The 27,460-nt window shown below is 47.8% G+C and overlaps 1 protein-coding gene across 3 annotated transcripts in view; it reads left to right on the top strand.

Moving 5' to 3' along the window:
- The window catches only part of PRKCB (protein kinase C beta), a 205,785-nt gene that overhangs the window by 129,984 nt on the left and 48,341 nt on the right, over positions 1-27,460 (top strand). For all 3 annotated transcript variants that reach the window (XM_066576544.1, XM_066576543.1, XM_066576542.1), the window contains exons 5-8: positions 2,629-2,757; positions 3,852-4,008; positions 4,097-4,231; positions 8,780-8,876. In XM_066576544.1, the coding sequence (XP_066432641.1) occupies positions 2,629-2,757; positions 3,852-4,008; positions 4,097-4,231; positions 8,780-8,876 (518 nt within the window). The remainder of the gene's footprint in view (positions 1-2,628; positions 2,758-3,851; positions 4,009-4,096; positions 4,232-8,779; positions 8,877-27,460) is intronic.

Below are 27,460 nucleotides of genomic sequence, written 5' to 3'. Positions count from 1 at the left end.
ACCGCCCTCCACCATGCTTCACTACTGCCTGTAGGCACTCATTATTGCACCGCTCTCTCCCCATGCTTCACTGTAGCCTGTAGGCACTCATTATTGTACTGCTCTCCACCATGCTTCACTGCTGCCTGCAGACACTCATTATTGTACCGCTCTCCACCATGCTTCACTGCTGCTTGCAGACACTCATTATTGTACTGCTCTTCAGCCCTTCACTGAACAAACTGCCTTCTGTTACAGCCAAATATTTCACATTGGGACTCCTCAGTTCAGAGCACCTGCCGCCATTTTTTGCACCCCAGTTCCTATGTTTTCATACATAGTTGAATGGCTTGGTCTTGTTTTTATGTGAAAGTTATGGCTTTTTGGCCACAATTCTTCCATGAAGACCACTTCTGGCTAGACTCCTCCGAACAGTAGATGGGTGTAGCTGGGTCCGAGTGCTTTCTGCCCGTTTTGAGTTGATGGCACTGCTGGACATCTTCCGATTTCCAAGGAAAATGAGCATGATGGGGCATATTTCTGATGGCTTTTACTCCACTTTCTGGTTTACAAAAATTGCTCATTTTTGCACAATACGAAATTTGTGCATAAATTTGCATCTTTTTAGCTTTCTGTGCTGGTCCACTTTTTTAAAGTGAGTGGAGCTGCTGGGAGGGGCGTGGCCTTTGGACCGACAGATTTATGTGTAACGTATGCCAGAAAGTGGCATAAAGTATACCAGAAATGTACGTGTGTGCCTCTTCATGTATTAAGCACACCGTGCGCTGGGGAAATCATACTCATCACTAACACCAGCCTTAGTAAATTACTCCCGATGCATCTTTTATCTGCTGCACTAACTCTCCTTGGCCGACCACTGTGTCTACGATGCGCAATATTGCCAGTTGTGCCTAGAAGAACTGATGCTGTTGTGAAGGTAAAGGGCGGTCGCACCAAATATGAATGTGATTTACATATCTCTTTTGTCCAGTCACTTTGCTTTTTTGTTAATTGACAAGAATAAACTATTAAAGGCCCATTTAGACGCAACGATCATCCTTAGAAGTTCGTTAAGTGTTGAAATTGATCGATAATCGTTACGTGTAAAGGCACGCCCATCGTGCACTTTTCGTTAGTCATTCGTTCATAGTTGTCTTTCAGTCCGATTAAAAGCCATCGCTCGGTAGTTCGCTTATCATTTCGTTTAAATGAAAATCATTGTTGTTTAACGATTTTTACCTCATTTTTTACCTTCACTGATGCACACTCCATACAAACAAACTATCGTTTAATTATCATTTATCAGCCATTTTTCAACAATTATCGTTACCCTTAAACGGTCGTCTTTAAAAGCAAAACCATCGCTCACTTTCAACGAATTTTGAGCGATGATCGATGCGTCTAAATGGACCTTAACACTTTTTGTTCTTACTTTGCAGCAGTTTTAAGCATACATTTTTCCTGTGTGTTTAGAGTATATGCTAACTATACATTCATAGCGTGATGTTAGCAGCCCCTAAGTAGGATGTGAGCAGGACAGAGTATCATTCTCTGGATGTAAAAAAAATCCAAAAAACCATCATGATGCAGTAATGTTCCATTCATGGACACCTAAAAAAAATATCTTGGAAACAGAAATGGATTCACAAAGTTTATTAGAAAGTTGAAGAGCTTTTCGTTATACAATAATTAAGCTTTAGATGTATAAAATGAGAAAAGACATGGATGTCCCAGGGGAAAGGTCTGCACTTTTTATTTATTACTACATTACTACATCATTCTGATCACTACATGTTTATAAAGATAGACTTGCTGATCACTGGGCTTGGCTGCCTCCTTAAAACTGGCTGCCTTAGGCCTCCTTCACACAAGCAACAAAGTCGCTCGATTTTGTAGCGTTGCTATGATGCTACAAATCACATGTATGTGAAGCCCATGTTTTCCTATGGGTTAATTCACACATGCCATGTTTTGTAGAATGCAACTATCCGACACAAAAACCTTGCGGGTCCGGCGATATGCCCGCGACACACAAGTTTTTATAGCCCATGTTTCCCTATGGAGCCTTCCTCTCTATTACATCGCGTCACACGAAAACCCGATTTTCATGCGATGCAACTTTGACAGTAGGAAATCCTACTGTCAAAGCTGCAGTCTAAGCCTTAGCTGCAGAAATTTCAAAAAAAAACAACACATACATCACCTTACAGGCACTCGCCACCGCCGCAGCTTGTCCCCAGGTCCCGACACTGCTTCTCTTCTCCATCTTCTAGCCGGGGATTGAAAAATCCCTGCCTTCTGGAAGCGCTGGCTGTGATTGGCTGACGCTTAGCCAATCACAGCCAGTGCTCAATGAAAATCCTTGCATGTGATGCTACAAAGTCGCGTGTCAAAATCACAGACCAGAGATGCGATATCGCTGTGATTGTCTCGCAGGGATGCCGTGTCACCCGTGTAAAGGAGGCCTTAGTGTGATGGCCCCTTTAAGACTATCCAACTGCTTGCCCCAGACCTCACAGCTGGAGGTGGGGGCTGCCAGAAGTGCTATGACCTTATTAAATAGAAAGGACTGAAGAACCCCATTAAGGGAAAAAAAAGAGCCTTCCCTAACATAGTGATGCTTGACTATACTTTTTACTATGTTTCCAGCATGTATGATGAATGTACACAAACGCTGTGTAATGAACGTTCCCAGCCTCTGCGGGACCGACCACACCGAACGCCGTGGAAGAATACACATCAAAGCTGAGATCAGCCAGGACGTGCTGACAGTTGTGGGTGAGTCGCCTTGCTGCATGTAACAGAGTTCAAGAGTTTTAGGTAAGGCTTATGGGAAAAAGTATGTGAACCCCTGATCATATCCATATCACCCAGGGACTCTGGCGACTTAGTCTGCCTAAGAGCATTCTTCAGAGAGGATCCTAAAGTGTGTGCTGTCCATTCTTGTTGATTGGGTTATTGTGGAGTCCTACAGGTAGGGACCCAAGGATATTGCATTAAAATGGATATGAGATCTGCAAAAGAGTGTAGCAAAGTTAACTGATAAATACGCTGTTCTGTATCGGCATGAAAGATATGACCGCAGTCATCGATCTCCTCCTTGGGCTCTTGTTGCTTTATTCTGGTGGTTGTCACTTGTGCTACATTCCCTTAGTGTAATGATAAATGATCAGGTACTGCATTCAGTGTGATCCCTCTCAGCTGTGTTACCAACATTCTTCCACTAGATGGCACCATATTACTGTCTATAATGCTTTCTTTGTCAGCTATGACAAATGCAAGCTTTAACCTCATTGGTTTTTTTTGCCTTGCTCTGGATCAACATTGGTGGATAATAGGCTGAACTGGATGGACATGTGTCTTTTTCCAGCCTTACTATGTTACTATGTGTTGATGCAGATTCCATTCTGGGTGTTTATTGTATATACACATCTGCATTCACCACCAGTGCAGAAACTGAGCTGTCATTTAATTTACCCATATAACATTTCAGCTCGCTACGGGCAGTCTTTAGTAATCTGATGCTTGATTAGGTTCTGCACAGCGATCCAAAGCATAGCATGGGCCTGCAGTCCTATGTAAGAGCAGATAGCGCTCTCTCTCTCTATATCTATCTATCTATCTATCTATCTATCTATCTATCTATCTATCTATCTATATATATATAAAATGGTTGCTTCAAGTCTTCCACTCGTAGCAGATTTCTGCTTTGGTTAGTGAAGTGGGACTCAATAAAGGACTGCATGGACAGGGGTTGTCTTAAAGCCCCCCATTAAAAGCTATCCTAATTTCTACACGTCTACCATTGTGACACCACCTCCTCATTGTACAATCCCTGAATCCTCTTTGTGTTTTCTTCATGTCGTCTTTAGTGGGAGAAGGAAAAAATCTGGTTCCTATGGACCCTAATGGACTTTCTGATCCATACGTGAAATTGAAGCTCATCCCCGATCCAAAGGGAGAAAGCAAGCAGAAGACCAAAACCATCAAGTGTTCCCTCAATCCCACCTATAATGAGACCTTTAAATTGTGAGTGGCACGCTCATGATTACTGCTGGTGGGACTCCGGGCTCGTCCTCTGTGTGACCGCTTCTGTGTCTTCTCTTCTTTTTAACAGTAACTTGAAGGAGGCGGACAAGGATCGCAGGTTATCGGTGGAGATTTGGGACTGGGACCTCACCAGCAGAAATGACTTCATGGGTTCACTGTCGTTTGGCATTTCAGAGCTCCAGAAGGCCAATGTGGATGGCTGGTAAGATCCCAACGATGGGAATAGTTGTATAGGATGTGATGGGTCTTATCATATATGGATGCCGACTGCAGAAAGGACTATATACACCAGGGCAAGAGATGTGGGACGTGTGTCCTGGACCTGACATGCAGAGCTCCGTAGATCACTATTACTACAGTGCTCTACCAGTGAAAAGTAAAAATGGTGCCGTGAGGTGCAGAGATTAGGTAGGTCTTGTAGGTGCTGCTTAATGGAGCTTTTTAAGTGGCCTGAAATATTCCTTTAAAGACTAACTGCACTTTCTAAAAACTTTTGACATGTCAAAAGTTTTGAACAGTTGGAGTCGGGGTACTGAGACCCCCGCAGATCACTGAAATGAAAGGGCTGTAGTGTTCACCCAAGCGCACTGTGCTTAGATGTCTGTAAAGGTCTAGGCATCCGTCTTCAGCTGCAGAGAGGAGTTGACAAGCAGCAAACACCACCGAAGCAGCCTTTTCATTTCAGCGGTCAGCAGGGGGTCTCGGCATCAGCAACCCAGTTATAAAAACTTTTGACATGTCGCTCTGACACGTCAAAAAGTTTTTTAAAAAGTGCAGTTACTCTTAAACCATTAGCCAATTATAAATCCTGCATCTTATTACCTGGCTTATTTCCATTTACTAACAGCAAGCACAGATGTTGAAAATGATGGCGAGATGATGTACATTTGCTCACATAGATTCAGCCACTGCAAACTTGTCTAACAAGGGCTAATCTCACTTAGCATTGTGGGGTCTTATAGTTCAGCTATGTCCTAGGGTCTTGGGAAAAACTGGAAACACCAGATTCGGCATATACCGGACCTGAACGGTGCCAGACTGACCCCATTTGCCATTATGGGCTCTGTATGGCTTCCGGCATGTCATCCGGCAGATTCCCAGACAGAACGACACAGCATGTTTCCCTGTTTTGTTTGCCATTTTATTCTGGAAGTGAACATAGTCTGACACAACTTCACAGCCCACTACAAGGGAGGACTCTGATACGCTGTAATGGGCCAAACGCCCTGTCAGCTGGGAAGTAAATGTATTTGTTTCCATTCATTGACTGCAAGAAGAGATAAATAGAGTCTAAATATATGCCTTTTTTCTGTCGCCCTTGTCATTTTTTGAAGTGGGCGGGGCATAGCAGCAGGGGCAGGGCCTACAACACATCAAATGTACTGTCCTTTACATAAGAAGCTGGCATAAATTATAGGGCAAATCTTTGCCAGCTCACAGCTGGCATAAATTTGAAACTTTGGTACACAGGGCAGCTGGAGAGGTTACAGTTACTAAAGGTCATCAATAGTTGAGAGGTTCGCCACTCGGGATCCCCGTCGATCAGCTGATCCTCTGGTTCGCTGTCAGTGCAGTGGGGCTGGATGTCGTCATCAGTGGTCGGTGATCAGAAGTGTAATAGCTGGCTTCATTTCAGTTGAAACCATCTTGAGCGACGCCTCCTATTACACTTCCGGCTCTGACCACTAGTGAAGATGTGCAGCTCTGCTGCACTAACAGAAGGCCAGAGCATCAGCTGATCGGCACAGATCCCCAATCCGCTATTGACGACCTATCCTGAGGGTAGGTCATTCATAGTAAAAGCCTGGATAAGAGGCCTGCACCGCTTGATAAGAGGCCTGCACCGCTTGATGAATTTGTCGAGTCTTACTCAATCGGCATTTCACTAAGAGTGGAATATAAAACGCCAGTGTTGGGTATATGTGTCCCACAGTATGTTAGAAGGTGCAGAACTCCTTGTTATACACTAATATACACATGACTGGAAAACCCTTTAATAGGTTGAGTGAAGGTCCTGTAGGTTACGCGCCTTCCTCTGGCCGCACTCCTCTATTAATCTTCCTCCAGCACAGTCTTCCAAATTCTCATTTCCTCCCGGGCTCTGCGGTGCATGAAGGCGCTTATCACTCCTCATCTCCAGGAAATCATTTTTACTCCATTGTCCTCCTGACATACATGGTAGGATAAGTCCAGGCTGTTCTCTGCTCGCTGCGGGGAGGCGATCGCTGCATATACCTGGCGTCTGTCTGCCCTGCTCCTATCATTATTACTACTGCAGTCTAATGGGCGATGATCACCACCACCATACACAAATGACAATATAATGAGCAGACAGTGAGAACAGACACCGCACAACACCTTCGTAATGCAGAGATGATCTACAGCCAGGGTCGCCTCATATTCTTATATCTGGTTTGGCTGATACCTATCCTGGGTGTAGTGCTATTATCTGTGGTGGTCTAGAATACTGAAGGGGTTAATGCTTATATGTCCTCATAGAAAGGGTTACAGGGTTTTTTGAGAAATACTATTGATGACCTATCCTCAGGATAGGCCATCAGTAGTTGATTGGCTCAGGGCCTTGGCCGCTCAGTAGATTGGGTGCCCGCTGGCAGCTCCACTACACAGAGGTTGATGAAGCTGTTGCTCCGGCCTCAGTGAAGTGGCCAGCGCTGGTAACTGCAGGTGCAGCTACTATTGATTTTAACAAAAGCTGTGTCTGTGGTTACAAGTGCCAGCCACTACGCAGGTCAGATCAGCAGCTTCCACTTCGTGCCCCCTGGATATTGCTGTTCTGACCGCGGGTGCTCGATCGGCTGGGGTGTTGAGCGGTAGACCCCGGCCGGTCAACCATTGATGACCTATCCTGAGGATACGTTATCAATAGTATTTCCCTGGATACCCCTTTAACATGTCACTGTACTTTTGCTTTATATTTGTCCAAATTCTGTTCGGATAAATATTGTAATATATTTCTTTAGGCTAGGGTCACACAGGGCGAATTTGCCGCGGTTTTGCCGCAGCAGATCCGCCTGCGGCAAAACCGCCCGCGGCCGCTAATCCCGGGATTAGCCAGCCATGTGGATGAGATTTCTCAGAAATCTCGTCCACACGGGACGGCTAATCCGCTGCGGTAAATCCGGTTGAAACCGCGGCGGCCGCAGCCGCGGTTTGTAAAGAAGCAGCATGTCCTTTTTTTTTTTCATTCCGCTGCGGCTGCGCTCTCCTCTTCAAAGCCGCCGTGGCTTAAACCGCCGCGGTTTTGCTGCAGCCAAACCGCGAGATTTCCGACGGGAATATGCCCCGTGTGAACCCAGCCTTAAGGTTCGAGTCTCCATTTAGCTGATCAAAATCCGACTGTTAAAGAGGTTGTACCAAAATATAAAGCTATCCCATGTCTGCGGGATATGATCAGCCTGACCACTGGGACAATCACCAGTTCTAAGGATAAGAGTCCTGATGATCCTTGCATGAATGAAGAAGCGTTCGCACATGCACGCCGCTGCTCCATTCATTTCAATGTCTGTTCTGGGTATGAGTGTTTGACAATTTCCGGCACAGTCTTTGAAATTAATGGAGTGGTGGCACACATGCTATTGCAGCTTCATTCATGCAGGGACTGGTGGAGCCCCTGTTTTTGGGATCGGTGGGAGTCTCCACGTTTGGACCCCCACTGGATCATATTCTATGGCTAGGGGATAACTTTATATATTGTGCTTTAAGTGAAAAATGTCTACCTGCCTTGAGTCGTCACTAGGAGGGGGGGCTCACTGTGTCCAGGAGGCATATTTACATCTTCATCAGCACTTCAGCCCTAATCACCAATCAGGTTGCTGGAGTTGTGAAACAGACAACCCAAACAACCAATCAGGTTGCTGGAATTGTGAACCAGAACCAATCAGGTTGCTGGAATTGCTGAATAGGGCCGAAGTGCTGATGAAGATGTTAACATCCATCCAGTAGTTATAAGGGTGCTTTCACACAGGCAGAATTACCCCTTATCATGCATTGCAAGACATAGTAGCTTCTTCACCAAAATCCACAGCCTCTGCAGATTTTGATGCAGAATTGAAAATGGCTTAATTCTGCTTTCAATTGTGGAGCAAAATACAGGGGTTGGCCTGTGGGTTTTGTAGTGGAATTCAGCTGCAGCGGACTAAGCCATGTCTTTTGGGTGTGTATTGCGGGCTAATTCTGTCCATGTGAACGCAGCCTGAAGAAATTGGAAGTGTGTAACTACATGAGGCTGCAGGTACAGCTCTGGGTTCTAGAGAGTAAAGGCCGTCCATATATATTAGACAACAGTTGACCAAACCTGCCGATTTTGGTGGGCCCCTATAACTGCCATGTGTTGAGGGGCCTCCTGATTTTCATGTAATAGATGATATCAGGGACAAAGAAGGATGGGGAATGTTGAACTTCAGTTGCTGATCCTTTTGCCCCCTGGAGATAAACTGCTGCCATTGCTGTGCTGCTGCGGCTTTCCATATTCTCCCCATGTAAGACACATGAACATCGGCTGAACTGAGGGTTCTTGTATGTAGGGGAGTCAGGAGAAATGATGGTTGGCCAAACAAGTGTTGGGACTTCAGCTGTGGAAGGTGTATGGGAGAGCGTTTCCTTTTTTGTATGGCTGGTAGTACTGGAGTTCAGGGTGGTCAGATATCAACAAGGAGTTTATTCTTCTCCTGTCTTTATGGGTTTCCACTGGCAGTCCGTAAATGTTCTTATAGTTTTCTTGTTGTCTTAGGTTCAAGTTGCTCAGTCAAGAAGAAGGCGAGTATTTCAATGTGCCTGTGCCACCTGAGGGAGAAGAAGGAAATGAGGAGCTTCGGCAAAAGTTTGAGGTATGTGAAAATATCAGAGCTCTACGTGATGCTAAAACGGTACAAATCCTGCAGGACACCAGAAACCCACTTCTGACTGACAACCTCCTCAGTAGTCCCTACTTCACAAGTGCCCACTTTTCATTTACCTGTTGACTGTTCGGACAGCCCCATTTTAGATTGTTAGTCGCCCTGCCAAGGGTCATTATTTGTCTGCCATTGTGATTACGGAGACCAAGAATTAAAAACTCCCAATGATGCCAAACCAATAATGTCCCACCAAATAAGGAGAAGATCTAGGCAAATGGGTGAGAACCAACTGCATGTGTGGTTTGAGATGATGCCACAATTAAATCCACAAAGGGCCAAATATAGGATGGTGATATTCGATACAATTACTGGTTCTTCATCTAAAACCTCTTCACAAAGCCACTCTTGTAGAACGTACCCCAGGGCAGGGGAAAATGCCATATAAAACAAGCAAAAATAAACCAGTAGAGTTGCTCAGAAGTAGAAACCCTTAATACTAACATACAGGTGACACAAAGGAACATGTCTATATACTCAGCTCATGAGAGGGGAGCCAACGAATGACCAGAAATGGCTCACCCCTCTAATCCAGGAAGACACCAAGAATCCACTGACCCACTGGACCATTCATAGACCCACTGATCTCCAATATCAGGAACTTTTATTGACACATATTAAAAATGTTTAAAGGAGATGTCCCGCGCCGAAACGGGTTTTTTTTTTTTTAAACCCCCCCCCCCGTTCGGCGCGAGACAACCCCGATGCAGGGGTTAAAAAAACCACCCGCACAGCGCTTACCTGAATCCCGGCGGTCCGGCGTCTTCATACTCACCTGCTGAAGATGGCCGCCGGGATCCTCTATCTTCATGGACCGCAGGGCTTCTGTGCGGTCCATTGCCGATTCCAGCCTCCTGATTGGCTGGAATCGGCACGTGACGGGGCGGAGCTACACGGAGCTACACGGAGCCCCATAGAGAAGAGGAGAAGACCCGGACTGCGCAAGCGCGGCTAATTTGGCCATCGGAGGGCGAAAATTAGTCGGCACCATGGAGACGAGGACGCCAGCAACGGAGCAGGTAAGTATAAAACTTTTTATAACTTCTGTATGGCTCATAATTAATGCACAATGTACATTACAAAGTGCATTATTATGGCCATACAGAAGTGTATAGACCCACTTGCTGCCTCGGGACATCTCCTTTAAGACAAATTACATGTATGGATAAAAGTATCCATCCAGTAGATCAACCACTTGCGGCTGTGGATCCCTTCCGTGACACCTGGCACAGGGACCGGAAGTTGACCTTGCCCAAAGTGGTCATGCCTTGTACTGTTCATTCACATGGTTGCCGCACTCTGATTGGTGTCCTATGGCTGTGGAATGCAGGCACGCCATATACTTAATGCATTATGAATGGTGCGTTCCATGCTGGAGAGCTTCACAGACTGGGTTGGTGCGCTGTGCATTCTGTAGCTGTGGAACATATGACCATTTCTGGCAGGGTCGACTTCTGGGCTCTGGTCATTGGGCCAAGTGCCGACGGAAGCAATCCACAGCCGCAACTGGTTGAGCTATTGGACAGATACTTTTATCTATATAAATGGAAGTAATTTGATATAGATTTCTATGAATGTTCCTGAAGAACGAGATAGTGCTTGATATCCTCGAAACACGTTGAACATTTTGTCACACTTTGGCTTCCCTCTCACAAAGTGTGTGTATGTATGTGTGTGTCATCTGTGAATTAGTAATAAGGGTTACTACTACTTTTGAGTGCCTCTATTGTTTTTTTTTATATGGCACCCATTTAGATAAGGCTTTTTTTCAGTCTGCTTATGGATGTAGTCCATACTATAGACTGCATTGTAGGGATCTATGGAGCTGTTAGCCATCAGGTAACATGCCTGCATTCTTTCACACAATTCATCTTCTTGTAGAGTACTAGCACCAGTGTTGCTGGTGGCGCAGTGCGCCACTTACTAATACAATATAGTGAAAGGGATTGGAGTTGGTCGCAGGTCCTAAACCAGCAGAGCCAGACAGCAGCCGTGTGCTTACAAGACCTGTGATGATGTCACCATCATGTTATCGGTCACCGAGGCTCTGAGCTCCGCCCCTGATCACATGATGGTGACATCATAACAAGTCCTATAAGCACAGGGCTGCTGTCAGGCTCTGCCCCGGTGACTTATCGCAGGACTGTTACCTCATCACATGTAACTCACACAGTCAAGGCCCATTTCCACGCAACGATTATCGCTCAAAATTCAAACTACCGCAAATTAGCTATAATCGTTGCGTGTCAACTCTATCATCATGCACTTTTCGTCTGAACGATGATTTTTAAGGGAGTTTAAAATCCATCTGTCAGACTGCGTGCTGTGTTCTTCATTGGAGCTGGAGATTACATTGTATTCTTTCCGCAGCCTGTGCAACGAAACAGACCACACTCTGTTAACTCCTCTGGAGCTGGAGATTAGGCTGCATTCAGACGAACGTATATCGGCTCGGTTTTCACGCTGAGCCGATATACGTCCTCCTCATGTGCAGGGGGGTGGGGGGGTGGATGGAAGAGCCAGGAGCAGGAACTGAGCTCCCGCCCCCTCTCTGCCTCCTCTCCACCCCTCTGCACTATTTGCAATGGGGAGAAGCGGGGGTGGGGCTAATTCCTCGGCACTTAGCCCCACCCCTGGCCCGCCTCTCCCCATTGCAAATAGTGCAGAGGGGCGGAGAGGAGGCAGAGAGGGGGCGGGAGCTCAGTTCCAGTTCCTGGCTCTTCAATCCACCCCCCCACCCCCCTGCACATGAGGAGGACGTATATTGGCTCGGCGTGAAAACCGAGCCCATATACCTTTGTCTGAATGCAGCCTTACATTGTATTCTTTCAGCAGCTCCTGCAAAATCAATGGAGCTCAGACCACCTGCTGTGTTCTGCAAGAAGCTCCTGGAGGCTCATTTGCATGCAAATGAAGCTAATAAAGTGTTAATTGTTTGAAAGATTGTCTTTGCATGTAAATCGGGCTTCACTCAGTCATTCACAGACAAATGTTAGTGTTTTGATTCCCGCTTCTCTCTACATACCCTGAACATCAATTAGGCCCTATCCCTATTTCATGGCCGCTGTTTTCCGGCTGCACAACACGAGGTTAGAGGTACATGGCTCCTCCACTTTTTGGTCTTGCATCAGATTGACAGATGCCTCCTGTATACAAACGTATATAGAGGTTGTTCACCTGAAAACAGATTTCACTATCTTTGCAACTTTTTTTTTTGCTTTATTTGCCTTGTATTGTTTTCCATTCACATCCAAAGCTGCAGTCAAAATTTGTTTCATTCTCTGCTCCCAGAGTGCAGTGTGCTAGTGAAGCTCAGATGTTCCACAGATAGGTTGTTTAGCCATGGGACATTAGTGAAGCTCAGATGTCCCAGCTGCAGTGTGTAGATAAACCATTTTCCAGTAGAATTGTGAATGCAGCTCTGGATGTGAATAGAGGAAAAATGCATCAACTCTTGTTAAAGGTGAAGTTACCCTGTGCGTTTGGTGAGATTAGATGCCTCTATTAATATAGTAACCAGTCTGTGACCATGAAGCTGTATGTTTAAGGCGACGGGTGCCATAACCCAGCACTATGTACATATATATATATATCTGTGCATCACTTTATTGGTCGTACCCGCTCACAGCCGGCTGAACATTTAATATTTGATTACTGCTTGTCTATTTTAAAAGCGCCTCTCCGACCTCCTATCCTAGAGGTCACAGGCCGGTAGCGAGAGTGCAGCTGGAGGTGGTCTGTCAATCTCGTCTCTGTGATGAGTTTATTTTCCATTGATTTATCTGTGTTGCTGCTCATCAGATGGGCCGAGTCTCCCAGCTGTGTCCGCAGTCATCGGCTCATCCACCCCAGCGAGGGTCATGCAGGGACCGGGCAATTAGAATCTCTTCTCTGTGCAATGCCCCAATCATCACCGGCATAGTAAAAACCCAGATGTGATCCTAAACTACAACTCCCATCATCCCTCATAGCCTTCGGCTGTCGGAGTGTGATGGAAGTAGAGTTGATTGCGGCCCCGTGTTCTTAGAAGTCTCCTGAGGATAAGAGCCATTTGAGGGCAAGGCAATGTTTTGTAGATTGGGCGAGAACGGCTGAAGTTTTTCTTCAGAACCCTCAGACCGTGTTTTAGAAATATTAGAAGTGTTTCCGTGGTAACCAGATGCTTTGGAAATGTTGCACAAAGTATTGTGCGTCGCCCATTGTCAAAAGCATGCGTAGCAGGTCTAACGGCTTGTATTCCCTGATCAAAAGGCTATTTTTGTAGACTTCTCGCATTCACTACGCCAGGCTGGGGAAGGAAATAAGATAGCAATCTTCACGCGGTTTGCTTATTATATTTTTCTTTCTGTTCACAAAATTCAGAGCTTGAAGATGGAAGCAATATTTTACTCTATTTTTTTTTTTACTTTTTTGGGGTTTCCAATGAATTCTCATTACAGGATTAATCCCATCCATTCGCTGTGTTCTATGGGGGATTCAACAGGAAGTATTTAAGGGGTTGTCCAGCTGCAAACTATTAATGGCCTATGGCCAATAGTGGTGGTCTATTGCTAGAGAACCCCGCCAATCAACTTCTCTGAGCTAGTGGCTTGTACACTGAGCTGATGTTTGCAAGAAGTAGCTCCTTTCCCACTGCAGTAGCTTTGCTTGATATTACATCCATTTATTTCAAGGGGAGCTTGGTCTACAGTACCAAGTCTTGCCACTGCGGTGGGAGTAGAGCTGTTTGTTTCCTGCAGAAATTAGCTCAGTGCATGAGTGCACTACCCCAGAGAACAGCTGATTGTGGGCTTCCCAGGTGTCCAACGCTTGCAGATCCACTATTGATGACCTAGCCTGAGCATAGACCACCAATATTTTACAACTGGATAACCCCTTTAAGTTCTCCTATAGCTCCTCCACAGGAGAAAAACAGAATTACACAATTTAGTTGGTTCTTCAGGCAATGTTTGCACATGTCGGATCCTCCAGAGCAAGAGGCAATCATTGTAGCTCCTCTCCAATCTAATAGATGAGGGTCCTGAATGGGAGGGAACTCCCCACCCTCTATTAACTCAGAATTCCCTAGTTTTCAACAATCTTTACAGATTTATTCACAGCTGAGGGTTTGCTACAATGTATGCAGTCAGGGTAATTTTCTGTGAGTTAAATACATCAAGCAGCACACATTCATCTCCTGTCCTGGTGATCTGTTACAGAGTTCAGTACAGCTGAAATATATCTGAGGATTGCTTACACTGGAAATATCTCAAAACTGGTATGAACTTTAAAGGGGGCAGCAGCGATCACTCTAATCATGATCGCTGTGTTTTGAGAGATCCAGGCAAAAGACGAACACTACGATGTGTATATATAGAATTCTATTTTATTAGAATAGCAATAAGCAACATTGTAATTAAGTATTACCGGCCCTTTAATAAATGACACAATGATCACAGTGACTCTCAGGTTAGGACCGCTGGAGACCACAGAACTTGCTGCGGTCCTTCTGACCAGTCCACCAATATCCTAAGATGAGAGCTGCCGGATCCAAAGATCCAGAGGAAGGCGAAAAAATTCCTGAAGAGTTCTACCTCAGGGGGGCAAAAAATTCCTTCCTGACCCCAGATGTGGCAATCAGCTATCACCCTGGATCTAATCTTTCCTGCTGCATATTGTGTTGTTTATGTATCCACCCCCTAAAAGACCTGCTACTCTCAGGTCTGTGCCTACCGCCTTCTCTCCCTCCGCCCTCAGGCCTGTTCCTACCGCCTTCACTCCTACCGCCCTCATGTCTGTACCTACTGCCTTCTTGTCTGTACCTACCGCCTTCACTCCTACCGCCCTCATATCTGTGCCCACCGGGTTCAGATCCACTGCCTTCAATCCAGTGTACACCGCATTCAGACCAACCTACTTCAGGCCAGTGTCCACCGCATTCAGACTCGCCGCCTTCACGCCAGTGCCCACTGCCTTCATACTACTTTGAGGCCAGTGCCCACCACCTTCAGTCCAGAGTTAACCGCCTTCTGCCCCGTGGCTACCGCCATCAGACACACCACCTTCAGGCCAGTGCCCACCGCCTCAGACCCACCGACTTCACTTCCACCGCCTTCAGGTCAGTGCCCTCCGCCTTTACTCCATTGGCCACCGCCTTCAGGCCGAGACCACCGCCTTTAGACCCACCGCCTTCAGGCAGTTGCCTACTGCCTTCGGTCCAGAGCTCACCGCCTTCAGCCCCGTGGCCACCGACTCAGACACACTGCCTTCAGGCCGATGCCCACCGCCTTCAGATACTTTGCCTTCAAGCCAGTGCCCACCACCTTAGACCCACCGCCTTCACTCCGGTGGCCACCGCCTTCAGGCCGAGACCACTGCCTTCAGAACCACTGCCTCGGGCCGTTGCCTACCGCCTTCAGCCCAGTGGCCACCGACTCAGACCCACCGCCTTCAGGCCAATGAACACCTCAGTCAGAGCAACTCCCTTCAGGACAGTGTCCACCGTCTTCAGTCGGGAGTTCACCACCTGCAGCCCCGTGGCCACTGCCTTCAGACCCACCACCTTCAGGCCAGTGCCCACCACCTCAGACCTGACCCATCACCTTCAGGCCAGTGCCCATCGCCTTCACTCCCACTACCTTCAGACCCTTTGCGTTCAAGCCAGTGCCCACCGCCATCAGACCCACGGCCTTCAATCCAGCATGCACTGCCGTCAGACCCACCACCTTTAGACCCAGCGCTTTCAGTACGCAGCTCACTGCCTTCAACCCCGTGCCCACCGCCTTCAGACCCACCACCTTCAGGCCTGTGCCCACCACCTTCAGCCTCGTGGCCACCGGCTTCGGGCCAGTGCTCGCCTCCTTCAGGGCCGCCACCCTCGGGCCAGTGCTCGCCTCCTTCAGGGCCGCCACCCTCGGGCCAGTGCTCGCCTCCTTCAGGGCCGCCACCCTCGGGCCAGTGCTCGCCTCCTTCAGGGCCGCCACCCTCGGGCCAGTGCTCGCCTCCTTCAGGGCCGCCACTCTCGGGCCAGTGCTCGCCTCCTTCAGGGCCGCCACCCTCGGGCCAGTGCTCGCCTCCTTCAGGGCCGCCACCCTCGGGCCAGTGCTCGCCTCCTTCAGGGCCGCCACCCTCGGGCCAGTGCTCGCCTCCTTCAGGGCCGCCACCCTCGGGCCAGTTCTCGCCTCCTTCAGGGCCGCCACCCTCGGGCCAGTGCTCGCCTCCTTCAGGCCCGCCACCCTCCGGCCAGTGACCGCCTCCTTCAGGCCCGCCACCCTCGGGCCAGTGACCGCCTCCTTCAGGGCCGCCACCCTCGGGCCAGTGACCGCCTCCTTCAGGGCCGCCACCCTCGGGCCAGTGACCGCCTCCTTCAGGGCCGCCACCCTCGGGCCAGTGACCGCCTCCTTCAGGGCCGCCACCCTCGGGCCAGTGACCGCCTCCTTCAGGGCCGCCACCCTCGGGCCAGTGACCGCCTCCTTCAGGGCCGCCACCCTCGGGCCAGTGACCGCCTCCTTCAGGGCCGCCACCCTCGGGCCAGTGACCGCCTCCTTCAGGGCCGCCACCCTCGGGCCAGTGACCGCCTCCTTCAGGGCCGCCACCCTCGGGCCAGTGACCGCCTCCTTCAGGGCCGCCACCCTCGGGCCAGTGACCGCCTCCTTCAGGGCCGCCACCCTCGGGCCAGTGACCGCCTCCTTCAGGGCCGCCACCCTCGGGCCAGTGACCGCCTCCTTCAGGGCCGCCACCCTCGGGCCAGTGACCGCCTCCTTCAGGGCCGCCACCCTCGGGCCAGTGACCGCCTCCTTCAGGGCCGCCACCCTCGGGCCAGTGACCGCCTCCTTCAGGGCCGCCACCCTCGGGCCAGTGACCGCCTCCTTCAGGGCCGCCACCCTCGGGCCAGTGCTCGCCTCCTTCAGGGCCGCCACCCTCGGGCCAGTTCTCGCCTCCTTCAGGGCCGCCACCCTCGGGCCAGTTCTCGCCTCCTTCAGGCCCGCCACCCTCGGGCCAGTGACCGCCTCCTTCAGGCCCGCCACCCTCGGGCCAGTGACCGCCTCCTTCAGGGCCGCCACCCTCGGGCCAGTGACCGCCTCCTTCAGGGCCGCCACCCTCGGGCCAGTGACCGCCTCCTTCAGGGCCGCCACCCTCGGGCCAGTGACCGCCTCCTTCAGGGCCGCCACCCTCGGGCCAGTGACCGCCTCCTTCAGGGCCGCCACCCTCGGGCCAGTGACCGCCTCCTTCAGGGCCGCCACCCTCGGGCCAGTGACCGCCTCCTTCAGGGCCGCCACCCTCGGGCCAGTGACCGCCTCCTTCAGGGCCGCCACCCTCGGGCCAGTGACCGCCTCCTTCAGGGCCGCCACCCTCGGGCCAGTGACCGCCTCCTTCAGGGCCGCCACCCTCGGGCCAGTGACCGCCTCCTTCAGGCCCGCCACCCTCGGGCCAGTGACCGCCTCCTTCAGGCCCGCCACCCTCGGGCCAGTGACCGCCTCCTTCAGGCCCGCCACCCTCGGGCCAGTGACCGCCTCCTTCAGGCCCGCCACCCTCGGGCCAGTGCCCGCCTCCTTCAGGCCCGCCACCCTCGGGCCAGTGCCCGCCTCCTTCAGGCCCGCCACCCTCGGGCCAGTGCCCGCCTCCTTCAGGCCCGCCACCCTCGGGCCAGTGCCCACTTTCTGCACTCACAGTGCCTTTAAGCCCACTACCCTCTGGCCAGTGCCCACTGCCTTCAGGCTCACTGACCCACCTCCTACACGTGCATTGCTTTCAGAAGCAATGGGTTGAAACTGAAAGGGAGGAGATACAGATTAGATATTAGAAAAAACTTTCTGACAGTGAGGCTGATCAATGAGTGGAACAGGTTACCACGGGAGGTGGTGAGTTCTCCTTCAATGGAAGTATTCAAACAAAGGCTGGACAAATATCTGTCTGGGATGATTTTGTGAATCCTGCCCTGAGCAGAGGGTTGGACCCGATGACCCCGGAGGTCCCTTCCAACTCTGTGATTCAGGCTCACAGCCCTCAGGCCATTTCCTACCTCCTTTAGCCCTCCATTCTCAGACCATTGCCCGAAGCGTTTACTCACAGTGTCTTCAGTGATCATTGCCCTTTGTCAAGTGTCCACTGCCTTCAGGCACACCTGCCTACTGCCTTTACTCCCAACTGCCAATACACATTTAACCCCTTGAGTGGCACGCCCGGAAAATTTCCGGGGACGAGCTCCACTGCTCATAGCAACATAGCCCGGAAGATTTCCGGGCTATGTATCACTATGGGAGCTGCAGAGCACAATGCCACAAGCTGTGACAGTGTGCTCTGCCTGCACAGTCCCACAGAGAGCAGTGCAAGGGCTTTAAAAAAGCAGCAGAAGATATTGCCGACATGTCGGCAATGTCCTGCTTTGTTTACAAGTTGCCATAGAGACCATCGGCTTGTCAGAAGCAAGCCGATGGTCTCTATGGCAGGGAGAGCTGGTTGTTAGCTGTCAGAGGACAGCTAGGTTCTAGCTCTTACAGCAGAGATCAGAGAAAACCTTCAATCTCTGCTGTGTTAACCCCTTACATGCTGCAATTTCTATGTGACTGCAGCATGTAAAGGGTTGTCACTGCAGCATGTAAAGGGCTGTCACCATCAGTCCCCCGGAATATGATCAGGGGTCCTGATGGGTCCCTGTGGAAGTCCCCTAAAGGGACAAAAAAAAATAAATTTTTTTTTAATTTAAAAAAAAAAAGTAAAAAAATTATTAAAAAAATAAAAAAAAACACTTGTCTCCCTTTACTTTGTAAAAAATCAAAAATACAATCACACATGTGGTATCCGTGTGCGTCGTAATGACCCAGAGAAGGAAGCTAATACATTATTTAACCCCTTAATGACATGGCCCCTTTTTTTCTTTTTTCCCCATTTCTTTTTTTCCTCCCCCCTGTTTAAAAAATCACAACTTGTCCCGCAAAAAACAAGCCCTCATATGGCCATGTCAATGGAAAAATGAAAAAGTTATGGCTCTTGAGACGCAACTGCAAAACTAGTTGAAATTCAATGATTAGACCATTTTAAAAAACCTGCCCTGGTGGGCACGACAGGGTGGTAGGAAACCTGCCACTCAAGGGGTTAAGCAACATTTGAACATTTGAGTGGCTTAATTCCCCCAAAAAAGTTAACATTTTCATTCCAAATTTACTTTAACATGTATTTGAATTAGGAAAAATGTTCTAAATGTACTTATTATTACAAAGATATTGACACCTTGCAAATCCTCTTACGCCCAATAATTTCAGACATATGAACTATTGAAAATTATATTTCTCGGTGACATTTGGAAAATTGACTCCTCTCTATTTCTTGACCCTATAGCCCAGTGGGTTTCAGAATTCTAGTAATGCACGAATGTGCAAAGTTTCATAAAAACCGGAGATGGTCGTGTGTTACTCCTTCAGTGATTTGTCTTGGATCCATAAGGCCTCAATTACACGGGCTACAAAATCGTGAGATTTTGTAGTGATGCGAAATTGCTATAGAACGCGTGTATATGAAGCCCTTGGTTACCAATCGGTGCTTTCACATGAGAGATGTTTTGTCTTGTCATCTTTTGCTAGGATATAAAGGCTTTGTGGTCTGTATACACATCAGCACGCCACATACAGTTGCCCATGAGAAAAAAAAAGTTTTTTCTAAATGTACACCTGCCACCTTAAGTGTTTGCCCTTGGGCCTTATTGATTGTCATCGCAAATACTATTTTTAGAGGGAATTGCAGCCTTTTTGAATTAATGGACAAATCCATCGGTATTATCGGAATGCATGGAATTAAAATACTTTCTCCTTTTGCTATTCAGTCATAATAATAGCTCTTACAATATTTCGCCCCAGGTGTGTAATTTGTAATCTTCGCAGCTCTAATTCTGCTAGAGCTACGCGCCAGATCGGACTTGTGCAGCATATTAAAAGAAGACCAAAAAATGGTTAGGAAATACGATTATCAAAAGGAAACCATTTCTTACACAGCTGAGGTAAAATAAAAGCTGTTCTGTGATAGGTTGCTATGGGCAACATAGAGTTTCTTGAAAATCTCAATCCATGTTTGTGTCTTTCGTTCAAGTTTTAATCCCGCGCAACGCCGAGTATCCCTGCTAGCTTAGGCCACCTGTACACAAACGGGTCAGATTCCGCATCTGGAATTCGACCCTGTGTCCGTCCGGCGTCCGCGCATACCTGTCATTTCTTGTTTTCTTCTGTACTGCAGCTGGTCTGTCCGGCAAACAATCGACCATGTGCAATACACATTTTTTTTTTCAAATGTTTATCTTCTCTGCGCCGTCGCTAGGAAATGACGCGGATCCCGCGATCTTTCTGCAATGTCGATTGCGAAAGGGCCGCAGGTCGGACAGCTTCCAATGACTTCAATGGAAGCTGGAGCTCGCACGAAAATGGGGCATGCTTCGATTTTTCTTCCATGAGCGGAAAATTGCAGTTGCTGTCTGCTCGTGTGAGCGGACATGTGGATGCTCCATTGGTTAAATGCGGTGGATCGTCCATGCAGGAGACTATCGCGTATTCCGCAATTCAAACCTGGTTGTGTGCTGCTGCCCTTAATAATCGCATACGTGCGGCAACGACGTCTGCCCGTTTGTGTAGGCATAGCTTGTGATGTGTACCCCCTTCTTCTCCGCCTCGCCATGCGGTGGCGGAGCTGAGGTGCACCTGCGCGGCTCCTAATCTGTCTTGACGCGATCCATAAAGAATGCTATAAATTTTGGGGATAAAACGTAGCCTATGTCCTTCCTTAAGATGCAAACCATCTCCCTGCCAAATTTCATCAAAATGGCTTTAGCGGTTCAGCCGTGAAAAGGTAACAGACAGTTACTTTTGCATGTATAATATTAATAAGGATATATCGAGCAGGTCACTGCTTCAGAGTAACGACTCTGCCTAAGTAATATCTCCAGGTCTGTGTGGTTTGAGCTTAACCCCTTAAGGACCAGGCTGTGTTGTACCTTAAGGACCAGACACTTTACCCATGTGGCGGTTTAACTGCCCTATATTTTTTCCTTCAGCTACCAAAATTATTTTTGCTGCAGTTTTTTTTTTCGTGACATATAGGGCTATTTTTTTTTTAATCGTTTTCACTGACTTTTTTTTTTACTGTTTTTAAGTTTTATTGGAAGTAAAAAGCTAAAAAAATGATTTTTTTTTTTAACATTTATACTTTTTTTTAAAAATTGGTATATTTATGCTAAAATAAAGTATGGAAATGGGTTCCTCGTTTGTATGTTTTTGGATTACAGGGCGCATACGGCGACAGTTTTGGTTGGCGTCGGCTTTGGGTTATTTTCTTTTTTATGTATATATTTTTATTTTATTCTGTAATTTTGTTTTACTTATTTATGTAATTATTTTTTGAACCATCTATGTCCCCCATGATGTCATAGAAGACCCTCTGGGGGACATTCATGTGTTTGTTTGTTTTTATTTGACACTTTCCCACTGTAGCTAGGGCGTCCTTAGGAGCCCCAGTTACAGGGGAAAACATCCCCTATAATGACAATAGTCACTGGCAGAGCTGATCACGGTCTGCTACGACCCTGCAGCTCTGCTGTAGCAGGGAATCCTGGCGGTTATGTGACTGCCGGTTTGTGTAGTGGAAGTTATGCTTTCACTTTTTACATAGCGCTCATTGAACGCTGTGTACTAAAGAAAGAAGGGGTTAAACACCCCTGTTGCCTTCTTCTCCGGGTTATCAGCTGTGACTATGTGACTAACAGCTGACAACCTAACATTCTTCTGATTTATTGCAGAAGCAGGGGCTTTAAATCTCTGCCATATTTTTTTTTTTTTAACTATTGCCTGGGTTTAAAGCCCAGGACCAAGCGCTGTAAATTTATAGTGCTTGGTCCTTAATGGGTTAAATCAGTTCAAAGACAAACTCAGCTCCGCTACATTCCTGTAATCCATTCCGCAGCATAGTGTGCAGAACCCGCTAATTGGTATTATAATGGTCGCCATTGCTTTCTGGGTGCGGAGTGGGAATCTCCGACCTCTGATAGCAGCGGGTATTTTCGTTGCGGATTTCCAAGTTGCTGTCAGAAGTCATCACAGATGAATATTTCATTGTGGGGAAAGCGCAGCTAGGGACTCCTCTCTGCAGCCTGTCAGATCAGGCTCACTTCTCGGTTTTTCCTCTGTCTCTAATCCCTAGGAACATTATTTAAGCAGCAGCTCCCCGCAGCGAGCCAGTGGATGGGTGTTTGAAGTTCCTGCTCCGGTCTTGATAAATAATCTAAACTAAAAAAAATGAAACCCCCCCGAACTCTTGTTAAGCAGCTCCAGAGGCAGCCTGCGTTGAAGGGCTCGCTTGGCACATTCTGGGCATCCAAGGCAATTTGTCTTCATAAAACAGTACAGTGGCTTATTACTCAGAGGCGCGCTCGCTATAAAAGCCGAATATGTCTTTTGATTGGGGAAATCAAAGACGACCGGTCCGGGGAACGCTTCCACCCCAAACTTCTATGAAAAGGGGAGCTAGCATGCCAGAGAATTTTGTGATGCATGAACTTTTTACTTCTTTTGATAGAGATGCATTTGATGTTCAGCAAATGAGGATTTTGCTGGGACATTGGATGGTGATGATAAACGGATGCTAAAGTCTAACTTGTGTTCGGTGATTATGGTAATTTAATGCTCCCTGTTATCAGCCACTATGGGAGGCTGACGGTAGTCATTGCTATGTATGACGGTAAGGTCATATAACTCCCTGTCTTCATAACAATTACTTTCAGCCTCCAGATACATTTACAGGCATTGGACAGGATGATATACAATGTGTTGTGTGCTAGACATTGAATGGCAGCTTTAGTACCGACCCCTATCTAGTAGCGCGTTGGATCTCCTTCGGCCTTCAGAACTGCCGCAGTTCTTCATGGCCCCTATCTACAGGTATCGGAGAACCCCAAAATGTGCCAAGAAAACCTTCCCCACCTCCACCAGCCTGACAGGAAGGGTTCAGCAATTCATGCTGCTTGCAACAAGTTCTGACCTCCCACCAGCACGCTGCAAGAGAAATCTTGATTCATCTGACCAGGCGAGGATTTTCCACTGCTCGGTGATACATTTTTTTCTGCTGTTCTTCCCACTCGAGTTTCCTTTTTATGTTTCTCACAGCTATAGTTCTTGAACTGTCCGTCTGCTCTTATAGCCAGTCTGTGAACACACAACTCGCCGTTCCTTAGCACGGACATTAATCAAAGCACCAGCCTTGTATTCAGCCGCAATTCGCAGCTTCTGTTTATCAGCGATTTTTGACATCCTCCTCTGATCCCTTTCACCAATGAGTTGTTTGCGTCCATAGGATCCATTTTGCTGGATGTTTTACCCCGATCACGCCATTCTCTGTATACTCTCTACACTGTTAGGCCAGCTGCACATGAACCGGTCGGATTCCGCATGCGTGAGCCCACAGCAGAATCTGACCCTGTGCCTGGCCGCCGTCCATGCGTACCTGTATTTCATTGTATAGCGGATGGTCCAGACGGCTCGCTGTCTGACATGCGCAGTGCAGATTTTTAAAGTCTTTTTCAATCCCTGCTTTTCTTGCGCCGGCACTAGGCGTTGACGCAGAATCTGCAACCTTTCCGCAATGTCAATTGTGGAAGGGCTGTGGGCCGGATGGCTTCCATTGACTTCACTGGAAGCCGTCCATACGGAATCCGCGCAAAAATAGAACATGCTGCTATTTTTTTTTTCTGCATGTGATAATCGCAATTGCTGTTGGCTCATGTGAGTGGACATGCAAATGTTCTATTCTTGCTAATGGATGCGGAATGCCGTGGATCGTCCGCAATCCAAATCCAGCCGCATGCAGCCGGCCTTGCATGAGAAAACCCCACACGGCTGGCAGTGACATCCTGGCACCAGCTAGTCTAGCACTGATGACCTGGCCTCGTTGGAAGTCACTCAGATCGCTGGATTTTCCCATCTAATGTGGATTCACACTGAAATTAATCCACAAAAACTTGGCAAGTGATTTTATGCTGCACTCCGGGGTCATTCAGGGACTCTCCAATCGTAAGAGGGTGGGGGTCTTTAAGGAGCCATTCAATGTATATCACTGGGTACTAGGAAATAGATGATCTGACCACAGGGCGCTTAGCAATGAACAAAAAGAATAAAAAACATTGATGTTGGCTATATCGAGGTCTCTATCCTATTAAACAGTTATGGCAATACCTTCCATGCTGCACATCTCCGCAGAATACATGGAAGGGGGATTGTTAAATCCGTATACACCCATTTTAATTTTAATTCTTCTTATTTCTGGCTGGATACTGTCTGCGTGTTGTCTGATGGCGCTGGAGCTTTAAGCCGAGTCTGCAGGTGACCTTGAAAGGGGTGCAAACAGCCTTGCCATAACAAATTAGCTGGGGCTGTGACTGAGAGATTGCTCAGGAGCCTGTTATCTGCGGGAGCTGTGAGCAACAGACAAATTGAAGAGCTCGGAATCAGGCTAATGGAATTTCATGGCAGACTGAACTCTCTGCTGCTGTCTCAATATGGCAGCTTCTCCAGAAATTAAAAAAGAAATAAGCAGGAGCGCGCCATGTCCGAAAGCCAAGGCCTGCCAATTATATAGTCATCGAGGCAATTAGAGAGGCGCAGCAGGGGTTCCCGAACTTTGTAACGGGACGGTGGAGCCCGGAAAATGTTCTACCTGAGCTCCGAGGATCTTCCGATTAGTAGAGGTGTCCGGCCCGCGGCTCATCATCTGTTGTAAAACTACCAATCCCAGCGTTCCTGGACAACCCCCCGACTGTGAATGTGTCCGTGGCACGGAGGTGCTTAGGGTGTGTTTCACGTTGGACGATTGTGGTTCACATGAGCGAACGAGCCACTGATGTCATCGCTAGCTCGTTCGCTCTCGTACGCCTGACGTAGATGAATCGTTGATTCGTTCAACGAACATTGTTTAGTATCATTCAGCCTTTCACATTCGCTGTAGAATGATTTTTTTAATGCCTGTATAAGTGAACGACGAGCGAAAAACGGACAATTTTCACTCGTCATTCACTCATCGGCTCGTTTAGAAAGAATAATTTTCACTCACTTTCTCTTATTTGAATGATAATCGTTCTGTCTAAAAGCACCCAGACACTTTGCTAATTGTCACTATAGAGTCAATGGCCTACCATCCAGTCGCCTGGAAAAAAGAGAAGTGGAGACAATGTTTGATGACTGTTTCCCAGTGCCCCCACCGCACAGTCGCCAAATGTAGATGGCTTGCCCCAGTGATAGGCCACCAATGTCTCTCCTGGCGCAGTCTATTTAATAGCATTGCCTCTTTGGGTACAAATAAAGCTGCTTTATTATATTCGAACACACGTGTACATTCAAAGCCTTAAAAAAACTACCTATCCCACTCCTACAGCTAATGGGCTTTAATCAATCATTGTAGGTATGGCCCCTTGTACAGGAACTTACATCTCCTGTATGACTTTGTAGATCAAAAGGGGGGGGGGGGGGGGTCCAGCGTGTGGCTAATGGGGTATTTCTTTTTTAAAACCAGAAAGAATTTGGTGCTGCTACTAATAGACTGTAACAATCCATCACCAGTGGGGCGCACGTGATCTGGCCAGGCTTTCTCTGCTTGCTGTCACTGAAAAGACGCATGTTCAGAGATCTTGAAACTGGTGACGAATTGAAGTATAAATGAGACCTACTATTTGAGACTTAATTTTACTTACCATATATACTTGAGTATAAGCCTAGTCTTTCAGCCCTTTTTTTTATGCTGAAAAAGCCCCCTTCGGCTTATACTTGAGTGAGGTAAAAAAAAAACAACAACAAAAAACCCGCAATACTCACCTCCCAGCCGGTGTCTGTATCCCCGGCGCGATGATCTCCCCGGCGGTGCGGCAAGCTGCTTGAGAATTCTCCCCGCTGTCATCTCCCTGTTCAGCTTTGAATTCCCCCACCGTCAGCGCTGTGTAGGTAAGTGCTGTGATTGGATTGAGTGCCAGCCAATCACAGCTGGCGCTTGATCATTCACAGCCATTCAGTGGATGACATCACTGAATGGCTGTGATTGGTTTATCGAGCGCCGGCTGTGATTGGCTGGTGCTCGATCCAATCACAGTGCTTACCTACACAGCGCTGACAGCGGGGGAATTCAAAGCCGAGCAGGAAGATGACTGCAGGGGAGAATTCTCAAGCAGCTTGCCGCACCGCCGGGGGAGACCATCGCGCCTGGGATACAGACACTAGCTGGGAGGTGAGTATTGTATTTTTTCTTTACTTAGTATATACTCAAGTATAGCTAGGCTTATACTCGAGTCAATACATTTTACCATTTTTTTGTGGTAAAACGTATTGACTCGGCTTATACTCGGGTCGGCTAATACTCGAGTATATACGGTATCTTGTGGTGTTCTCCAATACATCTAGATTAAGAATCGTATCTACAGCTCGTATGCAGACTTTATGGCCCTTTTACAAGGCTTGAGAATCTCACGATTCTTGTTTGCCTGAGTGAATGAGCTGGTGATACCATCATCATCACCAGCTCATCCGCACTCGGGCCGCCTGTTTACACCGCACGAGCATCGCTGATTTTTATGCTGGCTTAAACCGAACGACGAGCTAGAACCTCACGATTTTCGCACATCGTTCAGTCATTGGCTACATTTAAACAGAACAACTACAGTTGTTCAGTCTAAATGCAGCTTCACACTATCCTACTAAAAGATATTGGACACCTGGGCAAGATTTAAAAGTAGTATTTACACATGCTAATACTTGGTTGGGCTTCTTTTTTGCTAATGACATCAGATACACTCCATGGCATGCTTTCTACTAATGTCTGATAAACTTCAGCAGCTATTTCCCTCCATTCATCCTGCAAACATCTAGTAAGGTTTTTCAAAGGTGCATCAGCCCATCTACAGTGATGCAAGGAGCGTTGTCATTGAATGTTTGAAGTGACAAATCACGTTACTGCATCTTCACATAAGATACCTTATTGTACCTGGGTGTGGAGAACGCCTGGGGAATGCATTTTGAGTATGTTGTGTCAACAGTTAAATATGGCAGAGGTTCCATTATGCTCTGGGGATGTGTTACATGGCATGATCTCGGACCGCTGTATTTAGTGACAAGAACCATGACCACAGAGGTGTGCCCTGACATTCTAGACAATTATGTGCTGCTGACAATGTGGTAATTCTCCGGGGAATGGTCAGTCATACTTCCAACAAGATAACCCTGTTTTACGTTGGTTTGAGGAAATGGATGTTCCACTATTGAACTGGGCTGCACCCTACTGAACATCTCTGGGATGAACTGGAACTATGGGTCAAAAAATATGAACAGTTCATCTTCTTTGAGAGAACTCGCCAGACGTTTGCAGGATGAGTGGAGGGAAATTCCAGCTGAAGTGTATCAAACATTAGTAGAAAGTATTCCACAGAGAGTATCCAATGTCATTAGGGCCAAAGGAGCCCCACTAAGTAGTAACCTATGGAAATAAATATTACTTTTGATTGCTCAGGTGACCAATTACTTTTGGTA

The sequence above is a fragment of the Eleutherodactylus coqui genome, chromosome 8, assembly GCF_035609145.1.
Source record: "Eleutherodactylus coqui strain aEleCoq1 chromosome 8, aEleCoq1.hap1, whole genome shotgun sequence".
Lineage (NCBI taxonomy): Eukaryota > Metazoa > Chordata > Amphibia > Anura > Eleutherodactylidae > Eleutherodactylus > Eleutherodactylus coqui.
Note: the sequence above shows the minus strand (reverse complement) of the source record. Positions and strands in the feature narration are given on the sequence as shown.